The following is a 22,391-nucleotide window of genomic DNA, read 5'->3' on the forward strand; positions in this document are numbered from 1 at the left end:
AATAGATGAAAAACTAACAAGAGGGGAAAATCGACAAAAAAAGAAAAGAAAGTTTTGAGTACTTAATTTTCCAATTAAAAAATAAGGAGAAACAAAAAATTAAGTAAAAGTTCAAAAAAGAAATTTGCAGTTTAGTCAAAGAAAAAAAAGGATCATATGCTGTTCACAGCGAACAAACCCACCTTCTGAAAACGACAAATCGCTTGCCGTTAATTAAATTTCCGAACCCCCACCATCCTTCCAACTGCCCCCCCTACATGTGCACTAAATTCTCTGTCCTTTTCCCTTCCATTCGACTCCAAATAAAAAGTAATTAAATTAATCCAAAAAATTAGAAAAACCAATTACCCACCACCACCTCTCGGCGTTGCTTCTCCCACACTCACTCTCTCCCTCTCACTCCCACCAAAACCTAACCCCCAAATCTAACCCCACCGCTGTAATTACATATTTGATTGCATCGCCTTCCTGGAATTTGCAGTTATTTTTCGCCGGAAATTGGTTCTGTTTGAAATGGAGCTGGAGCAGCACCGCCCCGCCATGACCTTCGACGAGCTCTCCATGGAGCGCAGCAAGAGCTTCGTCAAGGCCCTGCAGGTTCGATAGTCGTTGCATCTGAGAGAGAGAGAGAGAGAGAGAGAAATTTTGGGATTGGATCTGATGTTGATTTCGTTTTTGATTGATTGGTTTGTTGTTTTTGGTGCATCTTATAAATTGGTTGATTGGATTTACGAATTGATTGAATTTGTGGGGTCCTGTTTAATGAGAGTTTTAAGATCCCGAATCGTGTTATTGTCTGCATAATTTAGCTTGAGAGTTGAATCCGTTGGGTGTTTATGGTTTCGAGAATAATGATTAGCAATGAATTTTTGGCTGTTAATGCCAAGCATTAGTTAAGGCTGTTGAGCTTCTTTATGGTAGCTACTTACTGTTGCATTGGCAATGCTCTTTTGTACTGCTAATGATTGAAATCGTATGCATTAGCTGGAAATCGTGGTTAGGTTTCAGGTATGTTAGAAATGATTGAAGAGTGCTAGATGGTTAAAAAACATGGTATGTTTGCATTATTTTTTAAGAATATTGTGTATTTATATGTAGCGTGAAGCCTTTTCTTGTTCCTACTTCCTAGTGTTTGTGTTAAGAACCTCGTTTGAATGATACGGTTATGCGGATTGAAGAGAAAAATGGGCATTTAGCCTGTTTGCTATGTTTATCTCAGGAACTCAAGAACTTGAGGCCTCAGCTTTATTCTGCTGCGGAATACTGCGAAAAGTCCTATCTTCATAGTGAGCAGAAACAAATGTAAGGATCTTTGTTTTAATCGTTTGGAGGAAATGCTGGTAATAATGCTGTATAAAATTGCATGTGCAAGTTTCGGAGAATGGGTGTGATGCTCCAGCATGTCATACATATCTGGATGCTTTTACCATCACTTGTCTGATTCTCGGTTCTACCGGGATTTTCTTTGCTCCATTTCTCTCTGACATTGATTATAAAATTATGCATCAGGGTATTGGATAACCTGAAAGATTATGCTGTACGTGCCCTTGTAAATGCCGTTGATCACCTTGGCACTGTGGCTTACAAGTTAACTGACCTTCTTGATCAGCAAACCTCAGATGTCTCAACCATGGATCTGAAAGTTACTTGCCTAAATCAGGTGAGGTTTCCAATTTCTTTATGTTAGAATAGAAAGGGTATCAATAGATATATCTTACGAAAAGATTATCATCCAAGTTCGGGGGTGTCAACATGAATACCTAACTGGAAGGGCTTAACAAACTTCATTTCTTATTCTAGAAACTTCTTACATGCAAAACATACATGGATAAAGAAGGGTCGAGGCAGCAGCAGTTGTTGGCATTCATCCCGAGACATCACAAGCACTACATTTTACCAAGTAAGCCCAAGTACTGTCAACTTCTTGTTAGAGTTGCCCTGTTTGTGATGAGATTTTTACATTTATTTCCATTTCTCTTCTTGCTAGATTCTGTCAATAAGAAGGTACATTTTAGTCCACATGTTCAGACTGACACTAGGCAACATCCTTATCAAACAAGAGCACATCTTCAGCCTTCAAGTATGTCACTTTCCTTTGGATGCTTACTTCTAACCTTCTAAGTCCAGTTTTCACTGGGCGAGTAAGCTTTCCTTGATTTTAACATTGGACAAGTAATGAGTTTGGTGTTTCAACAATGTGTAACGTTTAGGCGCTGCTGCATCAAAAACTCTTTCTTGGCATTTAGCTTCAGAAACAAAGTCAACCTTGAAGGGGACTCCACAGGTCCGGACTAGGTAATTCCTAAGAGAAACAAGAATCTTGCATATGGTTTCACTATGCTTGGCAAAAAATTTGTCTTTGTTGGTGTATCTATTGCGCCTGATACTTCTAAGAAACCTGAAACATTTATTTTCCTTTGTGCAGCACTGGAGACACAAAAATTTCTGTAAACACTGCTGGTGTTTTCCAGCTTGTAGGTAAGTAGAATTGGGAAGTTACATCATCATATCACCTAGCTGTGTGAATAGATGCTTTGCTAGAGAAACGCTAGTTCCTTATGCTTTGACTAATATGAATGCAGAAAATGAAAGGAGTACCCCTAAATCCTCGGCAACGCAGCTTCAGCAACCAAGTGGATTTCCTGCTTCTGGTGGGGTTAAGCAAACGTCAGGTGCTGGACACAAGGTAGAGTGATGTTGTCCTCCAAGTTCTGATCTCCGTATTACAGAAGATGGAAATTTTGAGAGCTGATGAGAAGTTATTTTCCTTGCAGGAAGCGGTAGATGGTTCCAGACCAATGACGGCATTCAGGTCATTTGAAAATCCAAGACGGGAGATAGTGCGCGTCCCTGTTCGCAGCAAAAGCGTGCTATCGGCGTTCTTTGCCAAACAGAAATCGAATAAGCTGAAGGCTGGATGTGTCTCGTGAGGCCTCATTATAACAAGTCAAGGATGCCAATATCGGTACACCCACAGTATGTGGGTCAATATGACTGTAAATCCCTCCTTTGCATTTTGATTTCAAGCTTTTCCCTTCGCCCTTAGTTTATCAACTGCTTGAAATCAAATTCTTTTTTCCCGCTCGAAGTCTTTCCCCGGGCTGCTTAACAACGAGCAAATTGTGCACAGAAGTCCTGTAATGAAGTGGTCGGGGAAATATGTAGCTGTACAATGTTGCACCTGATGAATAATTCAGTTTCTGGTATGTCGCTGAATTTCAATGTCGATACATCTTCTGAATTATCGGCTTTCAGGCACCCACAAGCACTACTAATCATTTTTGGTAATAAGGAAAATTGTAGTAGTTTGAAAAATCAACTGTTAGGTCTTGCGTATAATGTTTTAATGGATCTTTCCAACGGTTAGATTTTGCATTGAACCCACTGAACGTGATGTAGCATTGTAGTCGGACTCCTAGGTGCAATTATTTGTAATCACATTCACAAAACGAGAGATCCGCACCTCTAAATCCAAAACGACGTGTGAGGCTAAGTTTACCGTTCTTTCTTAGTGGAATAATATCGATGTTAAAAAATATAAAAAAAAATCCGAAACGACAACAACGCAAACTCCTGAATCCTGATCTGCTTGTCCGATTGAGAAAACAGTCTGATCACCACCACGGTGGGACCCTTCTTATTCCACATCCTCGCATTCAATTTCGATCATTTCAAAATCTGAGCTCTATTTTCGATTCCAAACTGAAAAATCCATTCAAGGTTTGAATCTTTACGTTAGATTTCTCTGGAACAATGTCCTCCTTCTTGTACCAAAGACCAATCCACAAACCATATTCGATCTTCAGCCCCACTACCCTCCTGGTCCTCCTCTCGCTCATGGTGGTGATGGGCGTCTTCTTCCCCTGGGTGGGAATGCGGGAGAGCCTGTTCTCGGTCACCACCAGGCCGTCCATCGCCAAGTGGCGGGACTACACGCTGGCTCAGGCGGCGTCGTTCGTGGCCCGAAACGGGACGGTGATTGTTTGCGCCGTCAGTCAGCCGTACTTGCCGTTTTTGAACAACTGGTTGATCAGCATTGCCAGGCAAAAGCACCAGGACAAGGTGCTTGTGATTGCCGAAGACTATGCCACGCTTTATAAGGTGAATGAGTGGTGGCCGGGCCACGCCGTGCTTGTGCCGCCTGCGCCGGATGCTCAGACTGCCCATAAGTTTGGTTCTCAGGTATAATTGCTGATTCTTTCATATTATATGTGGAGTTTGAAATTATATTTGGGATAGTTAGATGTTGTGATGCTTATGTTTCTGTAGTTTAGGCTCTGTTTTCGGGGTTTAATTCGCTACTGATTTGTGTAAGTTTTTAGGGTTGACTGGAAGTAAAAATGCGTGCACTTGTAAGAGGTGATGACCCGAATTCTTTAGGACGCGACTTCATATTCGTCATATAAAATGGATGGTTAGTTTTAAGCGTAACAACTATGTACGGAAGATCTCAAACAAGCAATATAAATCCTTATTGTCACAGCATTGGCTCAATGAGAAATTTCATTTGAAAATTTTCACTGATCACTTGAATATTAATTTTTGGACACCATCTGCTCAAGTTCCGACAACTAAAAAACTGATATAGAATTCAACTTGTCGGGTACGTATTTGCTCCAGCATAATGTTTCCCCATTCAAACTCTTTATCCTTTTGTTCTTTGGATTCTATTGGTTTTCTGGGTGTTTATGTCTCTTTGAGCCTGAATATGATGATTGGAACCCTTTGCCTTGATGGATTGTTGACTTATTGCCTTTCAAAAGTGATTTTGATTGGTTTCCTAGTGTAGGGATTCTTCAACTTTACTTCCCAAAGGCCGCGACACCTGTTGCAGATTTTGGAACTTGGATACAATGTTATGTACAATGATGTTGATATGGTGTGGTTGGCTGATCCGTTTCCCTATTTCGAAGGAAACCATGACGTGTACTTCACAGATGACATGACTCCAGTAAGTACACTAGTTTTGATTTAGCTATTGACATGTGCTTAAATTGTAAACGGGATTCTAAGCATGTGTTGTCCTAAATTTCATGTCCATCAGCCACCGGGAGATGTGCTCTGCACAAGCATGATTATGAGTAAAACATACACACAAACTTTCGTTAGTTTTTCCTTTTGCTATAAGGAAACTTTGAATTGTGTGCACTCTTTGGTGTATTAAGTGGATATATGGCGATATCTTTTGATACCAATTCAGTACATAAAGTGGCCACCAAACTACTACTTAAGTCGTCATTAATAATCATATCCTTAGATCATTAAGCACACCATATCAATCTACTCCGGAGAAAGCAGTCTTCAATATCTCGATTAGACCAGATGCTGTGCACAATTACACAATGATTGAACTGCTGCTTCCTTTATCTACCATTTGGCACACACAATAAGAAAGAGATGGGAAGGAGGAGGGGAGGGAGACCTTATGATAAATAAGTAAATAGTTGCCTGTTTGCTGCTGTATGTCTAAAAACTAAAGGATAACGGATAAAGGTGTTGTAGCTGCAGCAGTTCTTAGTATTATTCTTTTTTGACTGTGCAGTCTAGTCTATTGCTGCAGATATAACTGCTTTCGTTATATTTACAAGGGGTTTATTCGATTTTGGTGACCAGGTCAAACCTCTGAACCACTCTCACGATCTGCCACCTCCAGGAAAGAAAGGACGCACTTATATCTGCAGCTGCATGATTTTCCTGCGTCCAACCAGTGGAGCAAAATTACTTACGAAGAAGTGGATTGAGGAACTTAAAGACCAACCATGGTCCAGAGAAAAAAAAGCAAATGATCAGCCTGCTTTTAACTGGGCATTAGACAAACTTGCTAACGAGGTATTTTCACTTTGAAAGTTGTGCTTAATATAGGTACGATGATAATAGGCCCAGATGCGTGAAAAATGTTTATGGCATCATACCTTCACAAATTTTTTGGATCCTTTGAGTGATTATGTTACTAATTTTCTGCAGGAGGATCTCTATCTGCTGCCGCAGGCAGCATTCCCAACTGGAGGACTGTACTTTAAGAACAAGACATGGGTGCAGGAAACTAAAGGGATGCACGTTATACTTCACAATAATTATATCCTGGGTTTTGAGAAGAAGATAAAACGCTTCCATGATTATGATCTCTGGTTGGTCGATGATCATGCTGATGAGTCACCTCTTGGGAGAATATGAGATTGACGGACATCATGGATATTTGATTCCATAGAACCTGAGTTCTATTGATGCTGCAGGACATGCTTCCTACCAATTCTTTTGACCTTCCTGCGCGGTGGTTTTTCTTAACAGACTAAGAAAGGGAATCTATGTTAGTGGCCTACTGTTCTATGTACTGATGGTTTCTTCAAAGCAAGGATAACGTATCTTGAACGAGGCAGTCAGTTTCATTCACTCGTTGATGTTTGGCAGCGATTTCAGATAGCCAATACAACCAGGTCAACTAGCTGTACAATTGGTGTTCTTGTTCTCATTTGCTCTCATTTTTTGACTAAGCTATTTATTGAAATTCATATTTGTTCACAAACCTTTTCTGTGGTGTAACTTAACCAGTTAGTGTATCGTCTTTTGAAAGTTCCAAATACTTATTACATTGTTTCAGAATATATATACAGAGTTATTGTGGATGAGCATAAAGATGAGAAGATTTGTTGATCTAGGATGTTATAGTTGCTATGAGTTTTCGGTTCCCTACTCTGCAAGAAACGTTTGATTACGTTTAACTGGGGTCGCTGTTGCATTTGACCTGTGATCATATGCATTATTCACCAACCTGCACAGTAAATAACCAAATAGAGAAAAAGGAATAAAGGAAGCAGCAGAAAGAGGGGGCATATTTTGGTTCTTTTTCCAAAACAAGGAATAGTAAAGAGATTTAAGAAGTGGAAAATGTGCCACTTAGTACGACGGTCTTATAGTATTTCTTTTCACTTGTAAGTAAGATGTCTTAGGTTCGATTCTCGTCAATGGGGAATTTGAATCACATTATTGTTAGTTCATTATGAGGCTTTTAGCTTCATCCTCACCCCTTTAGTATAGATAATACCGTTTGTTAAAAAAAAAAAATATGCAAAATGGAATAGTTGCGTCTTAATGGGTGTCAAATTAGTCAATTACTCGGAAGGTAACTTTTAAGCATTAGTCAGTTGACTGTGTTTGCCAGCCACACAAGCTGGTACTTTTATGTGCTTAATACAAGTGGAGAGAAAAAATATATTTTCCGTATCCTTTCATTTGTGTTGTGATACGTAAATTGCCAACTTGAACGGTGTATAATTGGAAAAATTTCTCCTAACGGTCCATCACAATTCCCTATCAGAGGTTAATGTGTCCAGTTACTTGGTTGATAAACCTGACGCTCTCAAAGAAAAGTGCACTGAGAATAACTCTGGAGTCAAGTAAAAAATCATATTTGATTCTGCATTAACATCAACGTTTTGTGTTGAATGATAAAATTTATGATTACTAAAGAATTTTAAAAAGGTATTTTGATATAAACACCTTGTTTTGGAATGTTATAGACTAAACACCTATTTCTTTTTTTTTCAGAATGATGCTAGACCCATCACAATGTCTTATTTTTCCACCTACCGTAAAAAATTAAAAAATTAAAATGTTATTTTTCCATTCACCCTTATTCCTAAAATAACCTCTTTAATATATATACACACACACACACACATGTATGTCTCTTTCTCTCTAAACTTTCTAGACCGTTCAATTAATAAAATAAAAACTAATGAAAACCCTAAAATTGAAATGCCCAGGCTTGCACCTCCTTCAACCCAGCTATCCTTTGCCTCTGCCCCCATGCTGAGCGCAACCACGCTGCCATTAGGCTCTCATGCAATCTAATGGGCAATGGGTTCTCCATAACAAAAGCCACGAAGAAGCTTGAGACTCCTCCGGGACGAAGATCAAGAACATCGACTGAATTGAGGCTAGAAGAATCGCGCGGCGACCACTTGATTTTCAATTTTAGATCCGTCGCCATTGTTGCTTTCGTTTGTTCATCGTTTTTTGGGTGGCTCAGTTCGCTGTTTGAGAGGAAAGTGGTGGCGAAAATCCTGTTCAAACCTTGGGTTGATATTGAAGATGAGCCAGAGAGGGTTGCAAAGGGGTTTCGCGGTGGAGAAGATCCAATTGGACCAATTAAAGCGACCTACAAGTCTTTTCTTTCAGTTTTTTAATTTGTTAACATTAGAATTTTTAAATAGGGTCTAATAGTCTTTTTATATAAGGATAAATATGTCATTAATATTTTCATGAAAATATGAGTGAAAAAATAAGATAATGGAGTGTGTTTAGTTAGAGCCGGTCCCGAGGGTAACCGGAGTAGGCGCACGACTAGGGCCCCCACTTCGGAAGGGCCTCCAATTTTTAGGAGGAGCTAGGCAGGTCTAGACCAGGATGGGCAGGAACTATGTGGGCTTATATGTAAACGTTGGAATTTAAAAATTATTTGTTGCAGAGTTAGCCTCTCGCGGGGAAGACGACAACCATATTTCCAACATCATTTTAATTGCACGACTTTACTTAAGATGATTCCACCATATTTTTTTTTATAGCTGCACATCTTCTTCCTTTTAAATAGTCCCCACCATCTTATTATTACTTTTTTGCTTCTATCTTAAATATCACATTTTTGGTTATTTTTATGGAGTTTTATTACTCTATTTTAATATCACACCACATATATTTTTATTATGTACCTAAAAGGCTAAAACTCTCACCTTTTTGAACATTGACATTATTTAATGTTCAAATTAATGAGTTTATATAATCTCTTCTCTATTAATTAATAAAACTCTCTTTGTCAACCAAAAAATGGTGAAAAGACAAATTAATTTTCCATCACACACAAAAAAAAATATATATATAGGGCAATAATGTAATTTCACATGTTCAAGTTTTAATGTTTTTTATTGAAGCCTCACCTACAGGTGATGTTAAAATACCTCCAATATTTAAAATAAAAAATAAAAAAATTCTAAAGACAAAAACCTCCCACTCCACCAACATTCTCTCTCTCTCTCTCTCTCTCTCTCTCTCCCTCCCTCTCTCCTTCTCATTTTCTAAAAAATTGTGTTCATACACACAAAGTGTGTAGGCAAATGCTAGTATATAATAAAATTATTCAAATCCACCTCGTCCGCCTAGGCGCATATACAAAAATTACTATCCTCTTCATTCTAGTATTTTTCCTAGTTATAAGATGTTATCTCTATAATCCAACCATTCGTTCATTTATTGAATGTAATATGTAACATTGTAACAATAGAAAAATGATTGGAATTTGGCGTATTGGGTAGGGACTTTTCTTTTGGTTTGAGTTGGTTGAAAAATTAGCTTATGTAAACTTTTGCATCTAAAAACGTGAGGGGTAATATTTGAATATATATATATATATATATATTAATTTTTAATGATATTTGATGTAGAAATAGACTTTTCATGTTTTTAGTGATTTTTTTTTTTTACACTTGTCAATATACAAAGGGTCAGGAGTTAGAGAACTCTAGAGCGCCACTTCAAAGACTCACCTAGGCTCCCAAATTCTCAAGGCCGGCCCTGTGTTTAATATCACTTTTTTTTTTACACAAACGATATTATCTACATTTAAAAGAATGAGGTTGATAACTTATCCTCCTTTTTAAAATTTGATTAAACTTTTTTTTTCCCCTACAATTTTTGCGATAAAATTTTATTTTATTTGAAGTCTATTTCTTCACGTTTCTTTTTGTCTAACTACACGTTATTTCTTTGGCCTTCTGTTTTACTCTTATTTTAATGCATTTTTTTTTATTGTTTACTATAATATTATTTCAATAAATTAACTAGGGATGAACTCGAAGGCTTCGGGGAGATCGGTGCTGTGATCCGTGATGACCAGGGCGTGTTTGTGGCAGCTATGGCTGCACGGTATGCGGGGTGTGAAATCTGCACAAATGGCAGAAACCATGGCGGCGGGAGCTGCTGTCCTTTTTACGCAGGAGGTGTCATGCTCGGCCATGGAGGTACAACTTACAAGGAGATGCAGTGGTGATAGTTAATGCCCTCCAGGCAGCTGATGCAGCGGCCTTAAGTGGGGAATTTTGGGCATATTCTAAACGATGCTAGACATATTTGAAGTCTTTCTCGCAACTGAAGGTCACGTTTGGTCGACGGCAAACAAAAAAGGTAGCTCACAGTTGGTAAGATTGGGATTAACATTAGATAGTCAAATTTATTGGTTTGAAGAAACCATCAGATGTTATCTCTAATTTTTTTTTTTTAGGATAGTATTCAACATTAATTTTGGCACGGGATGCTCTTTTTCCATTCGAGCGGGCTGAAATCCCGACAAGGTTTTTATCGAGGCTCACCCTATCTTACTTGTTTCTACGTATTGTTCCATCTTTAATGAATATCGTACTCTTTCTCAAAAAAAATAAAAAAAATAAAAAAAAAAACCTAAGCATAATATAGGTACGTTTAATTGTAGGTTTGCTTGTTTATATCAGTACGTAGTATGGTTATGTATAACATGAGCATATTTGGTTTATGGTACAATTGAAATTTTAGTACATTTGAAATCTAAACATACCAAAAGTCGTTACGTTTTTTTTTCAAATGAAACATAAGTTTTATTATTTATTTACTAATAATGAGGAATTGGAGGAAGAAGAGGAATCATCATGGGAATTGATTTAGTTATTGAATCATTGAATTAGCAGAAGAGATTAGGTTGTTACATTGCTTTTAAAATCAAGGGATCTTTGTGATCTAATGTGGCTAAGGTTTATTAGGTGTGTGATTCTCATCATCAATCATATTTGTTTTTAATAGATATTATTCATAACGCAGCTATATGTATGCCGATATCATTGAAATCACTAAAATAATGAAAATATGAAGTCTTACCTCATGTAAAGTTTCTGAAACGTTTATGTCACATCCCGGCCCGGGTGGGACCACTTCCCGGGCCCGCTCTACCACCATAGCACGATATTGTCCGCTTTGGGCCCCGACCACGCCCTCACGGTTTTGTTTCTGGGAACTCACACGAGAACTTCCCGATGGGTCACCCATCCTGGGAGTGCTCTCGCGCGCTACTCGCTTAACTTCGGAGTTCCTATGGAACCCGAAGCCAGTGAGCTCCCAAAAGGCCTCGTGCTAGGTAGGGATAGGAATATACATATAAGGATCACCCTTGGGCGATGTGGGATGTCACAAGTATACAAATAACAAATTCCGTATTAAAATTTATTGTTCTTTTAAGTTAGCCAAATAAGAAAATTCACAAATTCTAAACAATAAATTGGCTTTTTTTATTAGCACCCCACAATATGTTGTATACACCCCTCTTTAAATTTTAATATCAAACGACTTACATACCTAATATGTAATGACAATTTTGATCTTATAAGGTTTGAAAAAAAATCCAAATTACTTTTCACATGTATATCCCAAGTTTATTTATCTTCTTCAACTCGTAAAACCACTCTCATCCTTCATTGTAGAATTAATTATACTACAAACACGTTAATTGAAAAAATTATTCTTGACGAATGAAACGTGAAATAAATGTGACATCCCACATCGCCCAGGGGAGCGATCCTTAAATGTATATCCCATCCCTACCTAGCACGAGGCCTTTTGGGAGCTCACTGGCTTCGGGTTCCATGGGAACTCCGAAGTTAAGCGAGTAGCGCGCGAGAGCATTCTTAGGATGGGTGACCCATCGGGAAGTTCTCGTGTGAGTTCCCAAAAACAAAACCGTGAGGGCGTGGTCGGGGCCCAAAGCGGACAATATCGTGCTACGGTGGTGGATCGGGCCCGGGAAGTGGTGCCCCCTGGGCCGGGATGTGACAATTTAAACTCCGAAGCCAGTGAGCTCCCAAAAGGCCTCGTGCTAGGTAGGGATGGGATATACATTTAAGGATCGCTCCCCTGGGCGATGTGGGATGTCACAATACTCTCACTCATAGAAATTTGGAAATGACACTATTTACATAGAATTTAAACTTGGGAATTGGATGTCCTAAATTTCAAGTTTTTATTCCATGCAAAAATTCTAAAGTTATATGTTTATGAACCCAAACAAGGAAATTGGTGCATATCAATTTACAAATTATGATTTTCATTAAAATTTCAAGTTTATTTCCCTGATCCAAACATAGTGCAAGAGTCATATATGACTTTACATTTTACTCCAAAAGGTAAAAAATTCATATGGATCCAACGGTCGGACCTTCATTTATTACGAAAATCGTACGACGATACAATTATCCTAAAACTTGAATAATTAAACCATCATATCGAATTTCAACAAACGGACCTTGGATATGTGGTCAGGACATCGAGAATGTCTTATTGTCCAAAACCCATGAAATTTGACTTCTCCCCATGTTCTGCAACATGCACTTGCCTTTCGTGGTGGTTTACGACGATCGGAAACCTAGAAAAATGAAAATGGTGGTCGGAGCACTACCGAAACCCTTGAATTTCATGGCCTTGCACCACCACATACGGTGGCTAAATGGGTTGATTCTGGGGTGGGTTTTATAGAGAGGACTGAGAACTTCAAGATGGTGGAGGTGGCGTCAAAAAATTTCACTGGAGTTGGCTGGAATCGATGTCGAAAAATCGATGGTCATGCGGGTAGATAGGGTTTAATTTGGGTCTGTAGGTTTTCTGGGTTCTGGTTAGGTTTGCTGAAATGGAAACCTTCCAGATTTCTAAGTTTCTAAAATAGCACTTACTAATTATAGTACATGCGACTCGTAATTTCTTCTTCTAACTCAGAATTGGAATTCGTTTGGGCTTATAAGCTCATGAGATCGAGCTCTACTTAACCAACTCAACAATGGATTCAAAAGGTCAAGTAAATTTGAAATTGGTACTAGGTGGAATAACCTGCAATTTAAAATCTGTATACGTACCTGTTTGACTAGTCAACAACAATCATCAACTAAGTTCAGATATCTTAGTTTACTCATAGCGGAAGAAGTCAAATTAAAGTTCAGTTTACTATAAAATTCCTAGTTAACTAAGGTTCAGTTTAGTGCACATTTTAATACAGGCATGCTTAGTTGCAAGGACTTATCTATTTATGGATAATGAAGAGCATATATCACAACCAAAAGGAAGAAAAGTAAACTAGTAAAGTGATAAATTGCACGGGATGTTTTTGGCTGGAAAAATCCACCTCTAGGTTAAAAAACCGAAGACTCTCCACTAAGTCCAATCCACTAATGAATCCACATAAGCTCAATTCCTAGATCTTAAACTACGAAGTAGCTTGTACCTTTGTGCAACCTTGCTTTGCACAAGGTGAACTCCTTCTGTCCTCACAAAGTGGTGGCTCCTCCTGAGCTCTTCGCTTTGTGGCACCGAGATTCAATCAACTTATGAAAATGATATTATGTTGAAGTTGATGCAAATCTGGATTTGTTGTCTAGTCAGTTTCACCAGTCAAACACTTGAAAGATGAAACTGACGCGAATCCAAAAAGAGGTCAGTTCAAAGATTTGAAACTTATAAAAACTTGACCTAAAACAAAGATCAAAATCACAAAAGCAATGTTACCCTAATATGCAATGATGTGGGTGTTTAGTGCATGGATGTGATTTTGAGGTTAGTGTTTTCAAGTGAGAACCAAAGGGCAGCTCTAAGCTAAAAACAATATTTTTCGAAAAATAAACTCTCCTAGCCAAGTGAAAATGAAACCTTAGAAGAAACTTTATAGTGGGCTTGTTTCAGACAAAGAGAAGGGGATGGAAAGACCACGTGTCATGTGCAAAAACAATATGCAAAGATCAAGGGATGAAAAACACTCTTGGGGAAAAGGTTGTCAGAAAGCCCATGTGGGTTGTCTTAAAGTGTGTGCCCAACTTGTGTGAAAACAGCAAAAAGTTTTGACTAGACAAAGCCACTAGACAGAATGAGTTGGAAATAATGTCATAAAATGCATATGTAGGAAAAACCTTTGATGTACTTGAGATGAATATTTCCAGCAGCATGATCCCAAAGAAGTATTTTAACCCTAAAACTAACTAGAGCATGTGTGGTATAATTTACAACATTTGACAGAGGGAAGCCAAACAATACAACTAGACTTCACAATCTTCCCATTTGGTTTTTATTGACAAAATAACCCAAAACCTATAACTAAATTCACCCAACCTCACTCAAGAGAACACAAAAGGATGAGTCCTGCAAAGAAGTACTCTTGACAAAGAACAAGTGAAAAGTTATCATGGTTAAAGGAATTGCAAGGAAGTAAATTGCTTAGCATTGTACATGATTGCAACACAACACAACACAAATTTTCATATTTTATTTTCTTCTCCCCCATTTTGTCATGGCAAAGACAAAGAATTTAAAATGAATGATATGCCAAATTCAATAAACAAAAGAAATGGATATGTCAATTAAGCTCAACACAGAAATATCCAACTACAAATGAAGTATATAAGAGCCAACAACAAGGACAACAGATAGGTTTACGGACAATGTACAATTCTCAGTACCAAAATATTAAAAGCATAAAAGCATGTCAGTGGAATCTGTTCAAAACACCTATTTGATTTGATAGCCAACATTAGCTAAGCTGAGACTAGCACAACAATAATTACAAAAAAAAAAAAAGAAAAAAAAGAGTTTCAAATTACAATTTGATAGCCAACATTCGCCACATTACTATCTTCATCCTCATCATCAGAGTACGTGAACCGGATATGTTTTGCATTGGGAACTGGAGAAGAAAGCAATGGTTGAACATCAGGAAAAGAGACTCCTTTTACTTTTTCAGCATAGATAGCTGTCATAACATCAGAGTGACCAAACGAGTCATCAACAAAATATGAGGAAAATGATGGTGACACGGAACAGTGGGGAACCAATTTTGGAGGATGCACATATGGTTCAGGTACAAACGATGATGGGTTGAAGGGGGATTGAGTTGTCTTTTCACCTTATTTTCATTAATTAATAGAGATTTAATTTTCTCTTTTTTTTTTTTCTCCATTTTATCTTCCATGAGTTTTTGAATTTGTTTTTCTTTAACCTTTTTTTTTCCCACTTTATCATCAATTTTTTCTTGAAAAAAAAAAAAATTCTTATCTAATGCAGTGTCAAGACAGTATATATTATCCGACGTTAGCCTGATACTATACCAAACGTCAGATTATTTAGTTAGTTCAATTTGATGTATAAATTAACATATCCGATTGAAATAGTTAGTACAGTCCGACCTGCCAAACGAGACCTTATGGTTCCTCGAAACAAAAGCTGCAGCACCCTTTCCCAAATAAGCAGATCCATCAAAATATGGTTATGGTACAATGCCACCGTCTTGACTGAATTGTTGTTTGCCCAAAAACAAAATAAAAAAAATAAAAAAACAAAACAGTACCCACTTTTGTTGCCACACAGCCACACCATGACTTTTAGTTGCATTTGGATCTATGCTATTAAACACTTTGTTATTTCTATCTTGCCATAATTGCCAACAAATTAGAATTGCTTTACTCAAGTCAGTTAACTCCTCCTCCTTAGCGTTAAGGATCTCTTATCAATCGATTAACATTACTGACTTGATGGTTGTTACTTTTCCATGGACTCACCTGGGATCAATTCCACGTTTGAAGTGCATAATGGCAATTAAGGAAAATATGATTTTGACTTTCCTCATCCCTATAACAAACAGGACAACTTGTACTAATGCTTTGAATATGTCTACTCGGTCGTGGCTTAGTATGCAGTCTTTCCAAGATCAAAAGCCAAGCAAAATTTTTAATTTTTGGAGGAATTTTTAGACTCCACATCCGTTTTAGAAGTTTACTAGCACTGATGCCCGCGCGATGCTGCGGGTCATCAATAGTGACACCATTTTTTCAGTAGGACATTACATTTTAATTACATAATAGAAAATGATAGAAGAAAGAAATTGTGAAAAAGAAGTTGATCATAGTAACTTTTGACAAAAACCTACTTAGCAAGGATGGAAAATTGGTGAAAATAGAAACGATCAACAAAGAAATGCATAAACAAAATGATTGAACAAACCAGGTTCATTCTTGAGAACAAATGTAATTTTGCACATTGCATATATGTAAATTAAGGAGAGTGGTAACATACCTTTTAATTTGTACAAATTGAATACTTGCAATATCAACAATGACATAATTTCTACTAAGACATTAGAAAAATCATATTAATATTTGTAATTAATGGATAGCGTAATTACACAATAAAAAACAATGGAGAATGAGAATTGGAAAGGAAGGTGAGCACATTAAAGTTTTTTCACAAAAGCTTATTAATTATGCAATGTGTGTTCTGTTTGCATTTCGTGGTTACTATTTTGTATCTTAATTTTACGTAATGTAAAGTATTTTACTAAAAACTGTTTTGTCATTGTTAAACCATGTGTGTGTATCTAACAGTAGCAAAAAATGGAGAGATGTTCATACCGAGCTTGATGAAACAGAGCAATAAGTTGCTCTTTGAAGGACTGATGCTTGTTTGATGTTGGTAGGAGATTGTGTCAACATAGGAAAAAGATTAAAAAAAAAAAAAAAAAAACAACAACATTTGTGACATCCCACATCGCCCAGGGGTGATCAGTAAATGTATTTTCCCATCCCTACCTAGCACGAGGCCTTTTGGGAGCTCACTGGCTTCGGGTTCCATGGGAACTCCGAAGTTAAGCGAGTAGCGCGCGAGAGCATTCCCAGGATGGGTGACCCATCGGGAAGTTCTCGTGTAAGTTCCCAAAAACAAAACCGTGAGGGCGTGGTAGGGGCCCAAAGCGGACAATATCGTGCTATGGTGGTGGAGCGGGCCCGGGAAGTCATCCCACCCGGGCCGAGATGTGACAACATTAGTAAGAATTGGTGGGTAAACATTAATAAAGTTATTGTAGTAACGTGCATGATTTGGTAGAGGTTTGGATAAACTAAAGCAAATTGAATACTTTAATTTACAGTGAAATAAAAATACTATATTCAAACATCCCAAAACAGGAATGAACTTCCAGAAAACATGGGCATGAAAATAAATGGCATTACTCACCCATTTAGTTGGACCATCAAACTGGAGCATTAGAAGGATCATCATGTACCTATGAAACCCAAAGGTATTTTAGCAACCCCAAAGGCTGTATGCAAGCGTGAATAAATATGCATGTATGAATCTATTCATAGTGAAGAAGACTACCTTAAGAAATATTTGCATCTGCAGCTTCATATGGTCATACAACGAAAAGCACCGCATACGATAACAAACTATAGCTGCACCACAAAAGGAATATGATCTTCCCCTCAACTTGTATTTGCAGTTGTTACAGTAACATCTGCAGACAGCATACATAAGCACTGATTTGAAATTTCTAAAGAAAAAAAAACTCTTATTCGATAATGCACCAAATCCTATCCAAAAACCAAAGGGGTGCCATATCCCTAGATTAACAGAGCGTCTTTCTTTGTTCCAAAAAAAATTGCAATTTGGCTTTGGTAAAGTAGAAAGATTACCAGATATCTCAGGCATAATGTCAACTCTGTTCCATTATTTGAGCATTATACTGTCCTTTTAGTTCTATCTCTCAACATGGGAAATACAATAAGATAGTAAAAACAAAAATTAGTGATAGCTATTACATTGAAAGAAAATAAGACATTCACGTAGTGATAGCTATTTACTGTCATTTCTCACCATAATCTCGACTCTATTCCATTATTCGAGCATTCTACCGTCCTTTTAGTTCTACCATATGTGAATGTCTTCATACATGTCAGCATATATATATACCAAATGGGGCGGAACTACTGGTAGGAGGCAAAGCCTTCCATAGAATATAAAGTGCGGAAGTAAAATATAAAATAGCAGCAGGAGGCATAGCCTTCCATATAATTCAGAGTGTGGAAGTAAAACATATAAAAACAGAGAAACATATCAATATAGTGAATTAAAAGAATAATGAATTAAATATAATGATGCAAATATATTTGGAAAATAAGTTTTATTGAAAACTTACTGCAATGCAGATTACAAACAGGTATTGCCTAATGGCAGATGAAATAAGTAAACAAGGTGGAGCTCGCAGGCATCCTGAATAATATGTATTACAAGTGTTTGGAAATATTCTCTGTTCTTTTGAATGCGCAGAGAGTGTTTAAAAAACTATATCTATCTTCTGAAGATGAGTTCCTCTTTTATAGAAGGAGGAGAATGATTGAGGGATGCCATTTTGAACCGGGAATCCCGCTGGCTGACTGAAGAACCTCTACTGTGGAGTCACGTTGTTACTTTTACAAAAGCTGAATGAATAGTGAAGATGCTTTGATTCTTTTACAAAAGTTAAATGAATAGTGACCTTTTTGTTTTTCACTATTGTGAATAGTGACCTTTTTGTTTTTCACTATTGAAGAATAATGCCTTGTCTTTTGTGAAAGGGATGATAACAGCTACTGCTGATGATGTTGTTGGGCTGACACAATCACATGGGCAAAAAATGCAGTTCAATAATCAAACGGATCTTGTGCGTCTTGAAGGTCCACTTGATCAGCCCAATTGGCGGGGAGGTTGAGATCCTGCATCAGAAGCGTCAGAGTCCGAATCGGAACCTTTCTTTTTCTGGAGCATTGCTGCTTCAACCATGAGCTGATGGGCCATATCCAGAAGCTGGGTAGTCTTTGCAGATTTTTCTTTCTTTGAGCTAGAGGATTTGGCTGACTTGGACTTTCCTTTGAGGGAGGAGGATGGACTAATGTCTGATAGAGACTGAACTGGTTCTTGAGTTCTCAGGAGCTCAGGAAATTGCTGAGTGTCTGGCAAGGCCTACGAGGGAGATGCAACAATTGCTGGGGTTGAACTTTGGGGAAAATCTGCACGAACTAGATCAAGAATCCTCTGGTGATTGAATTTGTCCCACCATTTTACCCACCGGGCCCTGAAGATTCCTCCATTGTCTAACTGGAAATTCCATTTTAAGATCCATGGAACTCTGTATTTGGCCATGAATAGAGAGAATAGGGAAACCTTGCTGTCAAAACGGCTACGGTCAAAACCAGTCTTGAAACTATTGTTTAGTGCTTGACGAAGATCATCAGGAACAAGGGAAATATTTGGGCCATGAGTAGCCCACCAGTCTGGAAACCATGCTGGGAATCTCATTCTGAAACTTTTATCAAAAGTCACGAACCATGAATGACTAAAATCATCCGTCTGATGAAGAAAAATATTAGTCCAAGCTTGAATGTAATCATAATAATTATAATTGTTGTTTGGTATGAGAACATGCTGGGTGTGAAGGGGTTTGGTATGATAAAGTGGGAGACCCCAATCTTGCTCAATGAGAAATTTTCCAATATGAAGTGAATGGTATAAAATTTTATTTTGGTTAGTGGTGCTATAGATTGGCTTAATAGCAATGCTTTCGGTCTCAGAGAGAATGGCCTGGTAGTATTTGAGGCTTTTGTATGGTGCTGCTGGGAGATAATGAGAATTTGGGGGCAGAAGCAATTTAGCAATGCGTTCTGGAGGTTGATTTTTATCAATGTCAAGAGGTATGCAAAAAAGCTTTTCAGTAGTGGGGTTTTGGATATATGGAGAGGTTTTAGCATAGCTGGGTGTTTTGGGTTGTGAAGGTGTTGGAGAACGTACTGAAGAGTAAGGATCAAAAGGAGTAGCTAAAGCTGTTTGGTAATTTGGTCGGATATTTCCTAGTGTGGATCCTAATGGAGTGAATCTGTTTGTAATGGCGAGGGCCGAAGAAGAGTCGGGAATAGACTCTTGTTTTACTGGTGCTGGGGTTTGGGTGAGAGTGGCTGGAAGCCTTCTTTGATTAGGATTGGAACCCATTCTTCCCCTGCAAAAATTCTCTGGTCAGAAAATCTGGTATGCAATTCTGGCTGCCTTTAATGTATTCAATTTCGAAATCAAAAATACTTAATATGGCTTGCCAGAGTGCAAAAATTTGTTTTGATGCAATATTTTGAACATCCTTTTGTAAAACATGTTTTGCAGATTTGCAATCAACACGAACTAAAAATTTTTGATTTAATAAATCATCTTGGAATTTGCTAATGCATAATACAATTGATAAAATCTCTTTTTTAATAGTACTATAATTACTTTGAGCCGGATTCCAAATTCCTGAATGGAAACGAACAATTTGTTCAGGAGATTCGGAAGAAGTTTTTTGTTTGAGGATACCTCCATAACCGATATCAGAAGCATCGGTCTCGACTATTTTGAGAGAGCCGGGAGTTGGAATACCAAGGCAAGGTAAAGTCTTGACATGATTCTTTATCTGTTTGACAATGGAAGTATGATTTTGAGTCCATGATGGAGGATTCTCCTTGAGACGATCAAACAAAGGTTTACATTGTTGACGAAGATGAGGATAAAATTCTGAAACATAATTGAGAGAACCAAGGAATCTTTGAAGCTGGGTTTTATCAATAATTTGATCTGGAAATTTATCAGCAAACTGGATGACTCGATCAATTGGCTGAATGGTAGACCTGTAAATATGGTATCCTAAAAATCTAACTTTGGTCTGAAATAACTTAATCTTAGATGCCGAGACTACTAACCCATTAGACTTAATGATCCTAACAAATGCATGCAAATGCTTCCAATGCTCATCTATTGATTTTGAGAAAATTAATACATCATCAATATAAACAATCGAAAAATGGCTGTATTGATTAAAAATCTCATTCATGATATTTTGAAATTCACTTGGTGCGTTTTTCAAGCCGAAAGGCATTACATTCCATTCATAGTGTCCGAAAGGAGTCACAAAAGCAGTTTTGTACTTATCAGATTCATGAATTTGAATTTGCCGAAAACCTGATTTCATGTCAAATTTGGAAAAAACAGTTGCTTGAGAAAGTCTTTTTATCAAATCTCTTTTGTTGGGGATTGGATATCGGATCCATTCTAAAACATCATTCAAAGGTTTGTAGTTAATAACTAATCGTGGAACGCCGCGTTCTAATTCTGCATTTTTCTGGACATAAAAAGCAGGGCAAGACCATGGAGATTTGCTTTTACGGATAATTCATTTTTCTAAAAGTTGATTAATTTCGGTTTTACAAAACTCTAAAACTTCTTGGTTCATTTGAATCGGTCGTGCCTTGGTGGGATTTTTGATTCAACAAAATCTTTAATATAAGGGAGTTTGACAATATGTTGTTTTCTATGCCAAAAAGCATTTGGAAGATCTGAACAAATTTCTTTAGTAAGCTTATCAGAAAAGTGGCGAATAGAATCTAATAAAGATTTGTTTGTTAACTGTTCTTCAATTCTTTTGTGAAGAATTTCTTCCTGTAAAAAAGCAATTTGTTGGGATTTTGCAGTAATCTGGTTGAGAGTTTTTGAAACATTATCCTTTTGTAGTTGTTTTAACTTTTTAAGATCTGTTTCTATGCAAAATTCAAAAGTAATTTTTTGGCCAAAAACCTTTGTTGAAATACAGTTGTGATGAACTTTAAAAGGATAAATTAATGCAATGAAAGGAAGTCCCAAAATAACTGGATCAGAAATATTTTTAATTAAAACGAATGGAGTTTTAAAACAAATATTTTGTTGACAAACATGGGCTTTGGGGATCTCATATTTTAAATTCATTGGGGATTGATTAGCAGCGCTAAGTACCTCAGTTGATTTGTGATAATACTTTGTAGGTATTAACCCTTCTTGAATGCAATTTAAATCTGCGCCTGAATCAATTAAAGCGATGGTTTCTAAAGAAAAATTGTCAATTATTATTTTGATTTTAGAATACAATTTTCTAATTCTAATTTTGTCTAAAAGACTTAAAACAAGATCTTTTGAAGAAGAGGATTTGCTTGATCGGGCATCGGAATCGGAATGTGAAGAAGAATCGCTATGTTCTTCTACAAGTGCTTGTGTGCGTACTTTACTGAGTTGTGAACGAATTTCGGTATTTTCGGATTTTAAAAACTTAATTTCTGATTTAATTTGATTAATTTCTTTTTGTAAATCCTTGATGGTTAAATCCTTTTTTGGTTTATTAAACCGTTCCAAAGTGGTGCTGAGAGAAATCTTTTGAGAAGAAATTTGACTAGTGCCAGGTTCATGAGAAGAAATCAAAATTTTAAGTTTTTTCAAATAAAAAGATTTTAAATCAGGGTCATCGACTTTACTAATTAATTCCATTAAAAACTCTTCTTGTTCTTCTTGCTTATTAAGTACTGAAATCTTATTACAACAAGTGTCCGTGCACCCAAACTTAATGTTTGGCGAGGAGACGTCGCTAGAACTGCTAGAGTCAGAGACGGAAAAATCGGGATTTTTATCAGATTGACTAGAGTCGGTATTTCTAATTTCTAAAGCCTGAATAAGTTGAACCTTCTCTTCTTCAGAGATTTTTAGTTGGT

General features: G+C 37.2%; 2 protein-coding genes across 2 annotated transcripts; both read left to right on the forward strand.

Annotated features, from left to right (window-relative positions):
* Window positions 1-283: 283 nt before the first annotated feature.
* Window positions 284-3,206, forward strand: LOC103941638 (protein ABIL1). Its single transcript, XM_009351847.3, has 9 exons — window positions 284-597; window positions 1,220-1,302; window positions 1,510-1,660; window positions 1,801-1,900; window positions 1,988-2,080; window positions 2,211-2,295; window positions 2,426-2,478; window positions 2,583-2,686; window positions 2,775-3,206. Exons 1-9 carry the CDS (start codon window positions 514-516, stop codon window positions 2,928-2,930), a joined length of 909 nt encoding a protein of 302 aa, XP_009350122.1. The 5' UTR covers window positions 284-513; the 3' UTR covers window positions 2,931-3,206.
* Window positions 3,207-3,348: 142 nt separating this feature from the next.
* LOC103931108 (UDP-D-xylose:L-fucose alpha-1,3-D-xylosyltransferase MGP4-like) lies at window positions 3,349-6,651 on the forward strand. The gene is made up of 4 exons (XM_009340519.3): window positions 3,349-4,182; window positions 4,790-4,951; window positions 5,614-5,829; window positions 5,965-6,651. The coding sequence occupies exons 1-4, from the start codon at window positions 3,754-3,756 to the stop codon at window positions 6,172-6,174; spliced, it is 1,017 nt and encodes a 338-aa protein (XP_009338794.2). The 5' UTR covers window positions 3,349-3,753; the 3' UTR covers window positions 6,175-6,651.
* The last annotated feature ends 15,740 nt before the right edge of the window (window positions 6,652-22,391 follow it).

The sequence above is a fragment of a genome, unplaced genomic scaffold, assembly GCF_019419815.1.
Source record: "Pyrus x bretschneideri cultivar Hongxiangsu unplaced genomic scaffold, Pyrus_bretschneideri_v1 Contig4, whole genome shotgun sequence".
Lineage (NCBI taxonomy): Eukaryota > Viridiplantae > Streptophyta > Magnoliopsida > Rosales > Rosaceae > Pyrus > Pyrus x bretschneideri.

Bases quoted from the DNA above. Each gene is read 5' to 3' on its own strand.
- LOC103931108 (XM_009340519.3), top strand. From the start codon at position 3,754: ATGTCCTCCTTCTTGTACCAAAGACCAATCCACAAACCATATTCGATC. The intron at 4,183-4,789 runs GTATAATTGCTG...TTCCTAGTGTAG, and splicing joins CCCATAAGTTTGGTTCTCAG to GGATTCTTCAACTTTACTTC. The intron at 4,952-5,613 runs GTAAGTACACTA...TTTGGTGACCAG, and splicing joins TCACAGATGACATGACTCCA to GTCAAACCTCTGAACCACTC.
- LOC103941638 (XM_009351847.3), top strand. From the start codon at position 514: ATGGAGCTGGAGCAGCACCGCCCCGCCATGACCTTCGACGAGCTCTCC. The intron at 1,661-1,800 runs GTGAGGTTTCCA...TTCTTATTCTAG, and splicing joins AAGTTACTTGCCTAAATCAG to AAACTTCTTACATGCAAAAC. The intron at 1,901-1,987 runs GTAAGCCCAAGT...TCTTCTTGCTAG, and splicing joins CAAGCACTACATTTTACCAA to ATTCTGTCAATAAGAAGGTA.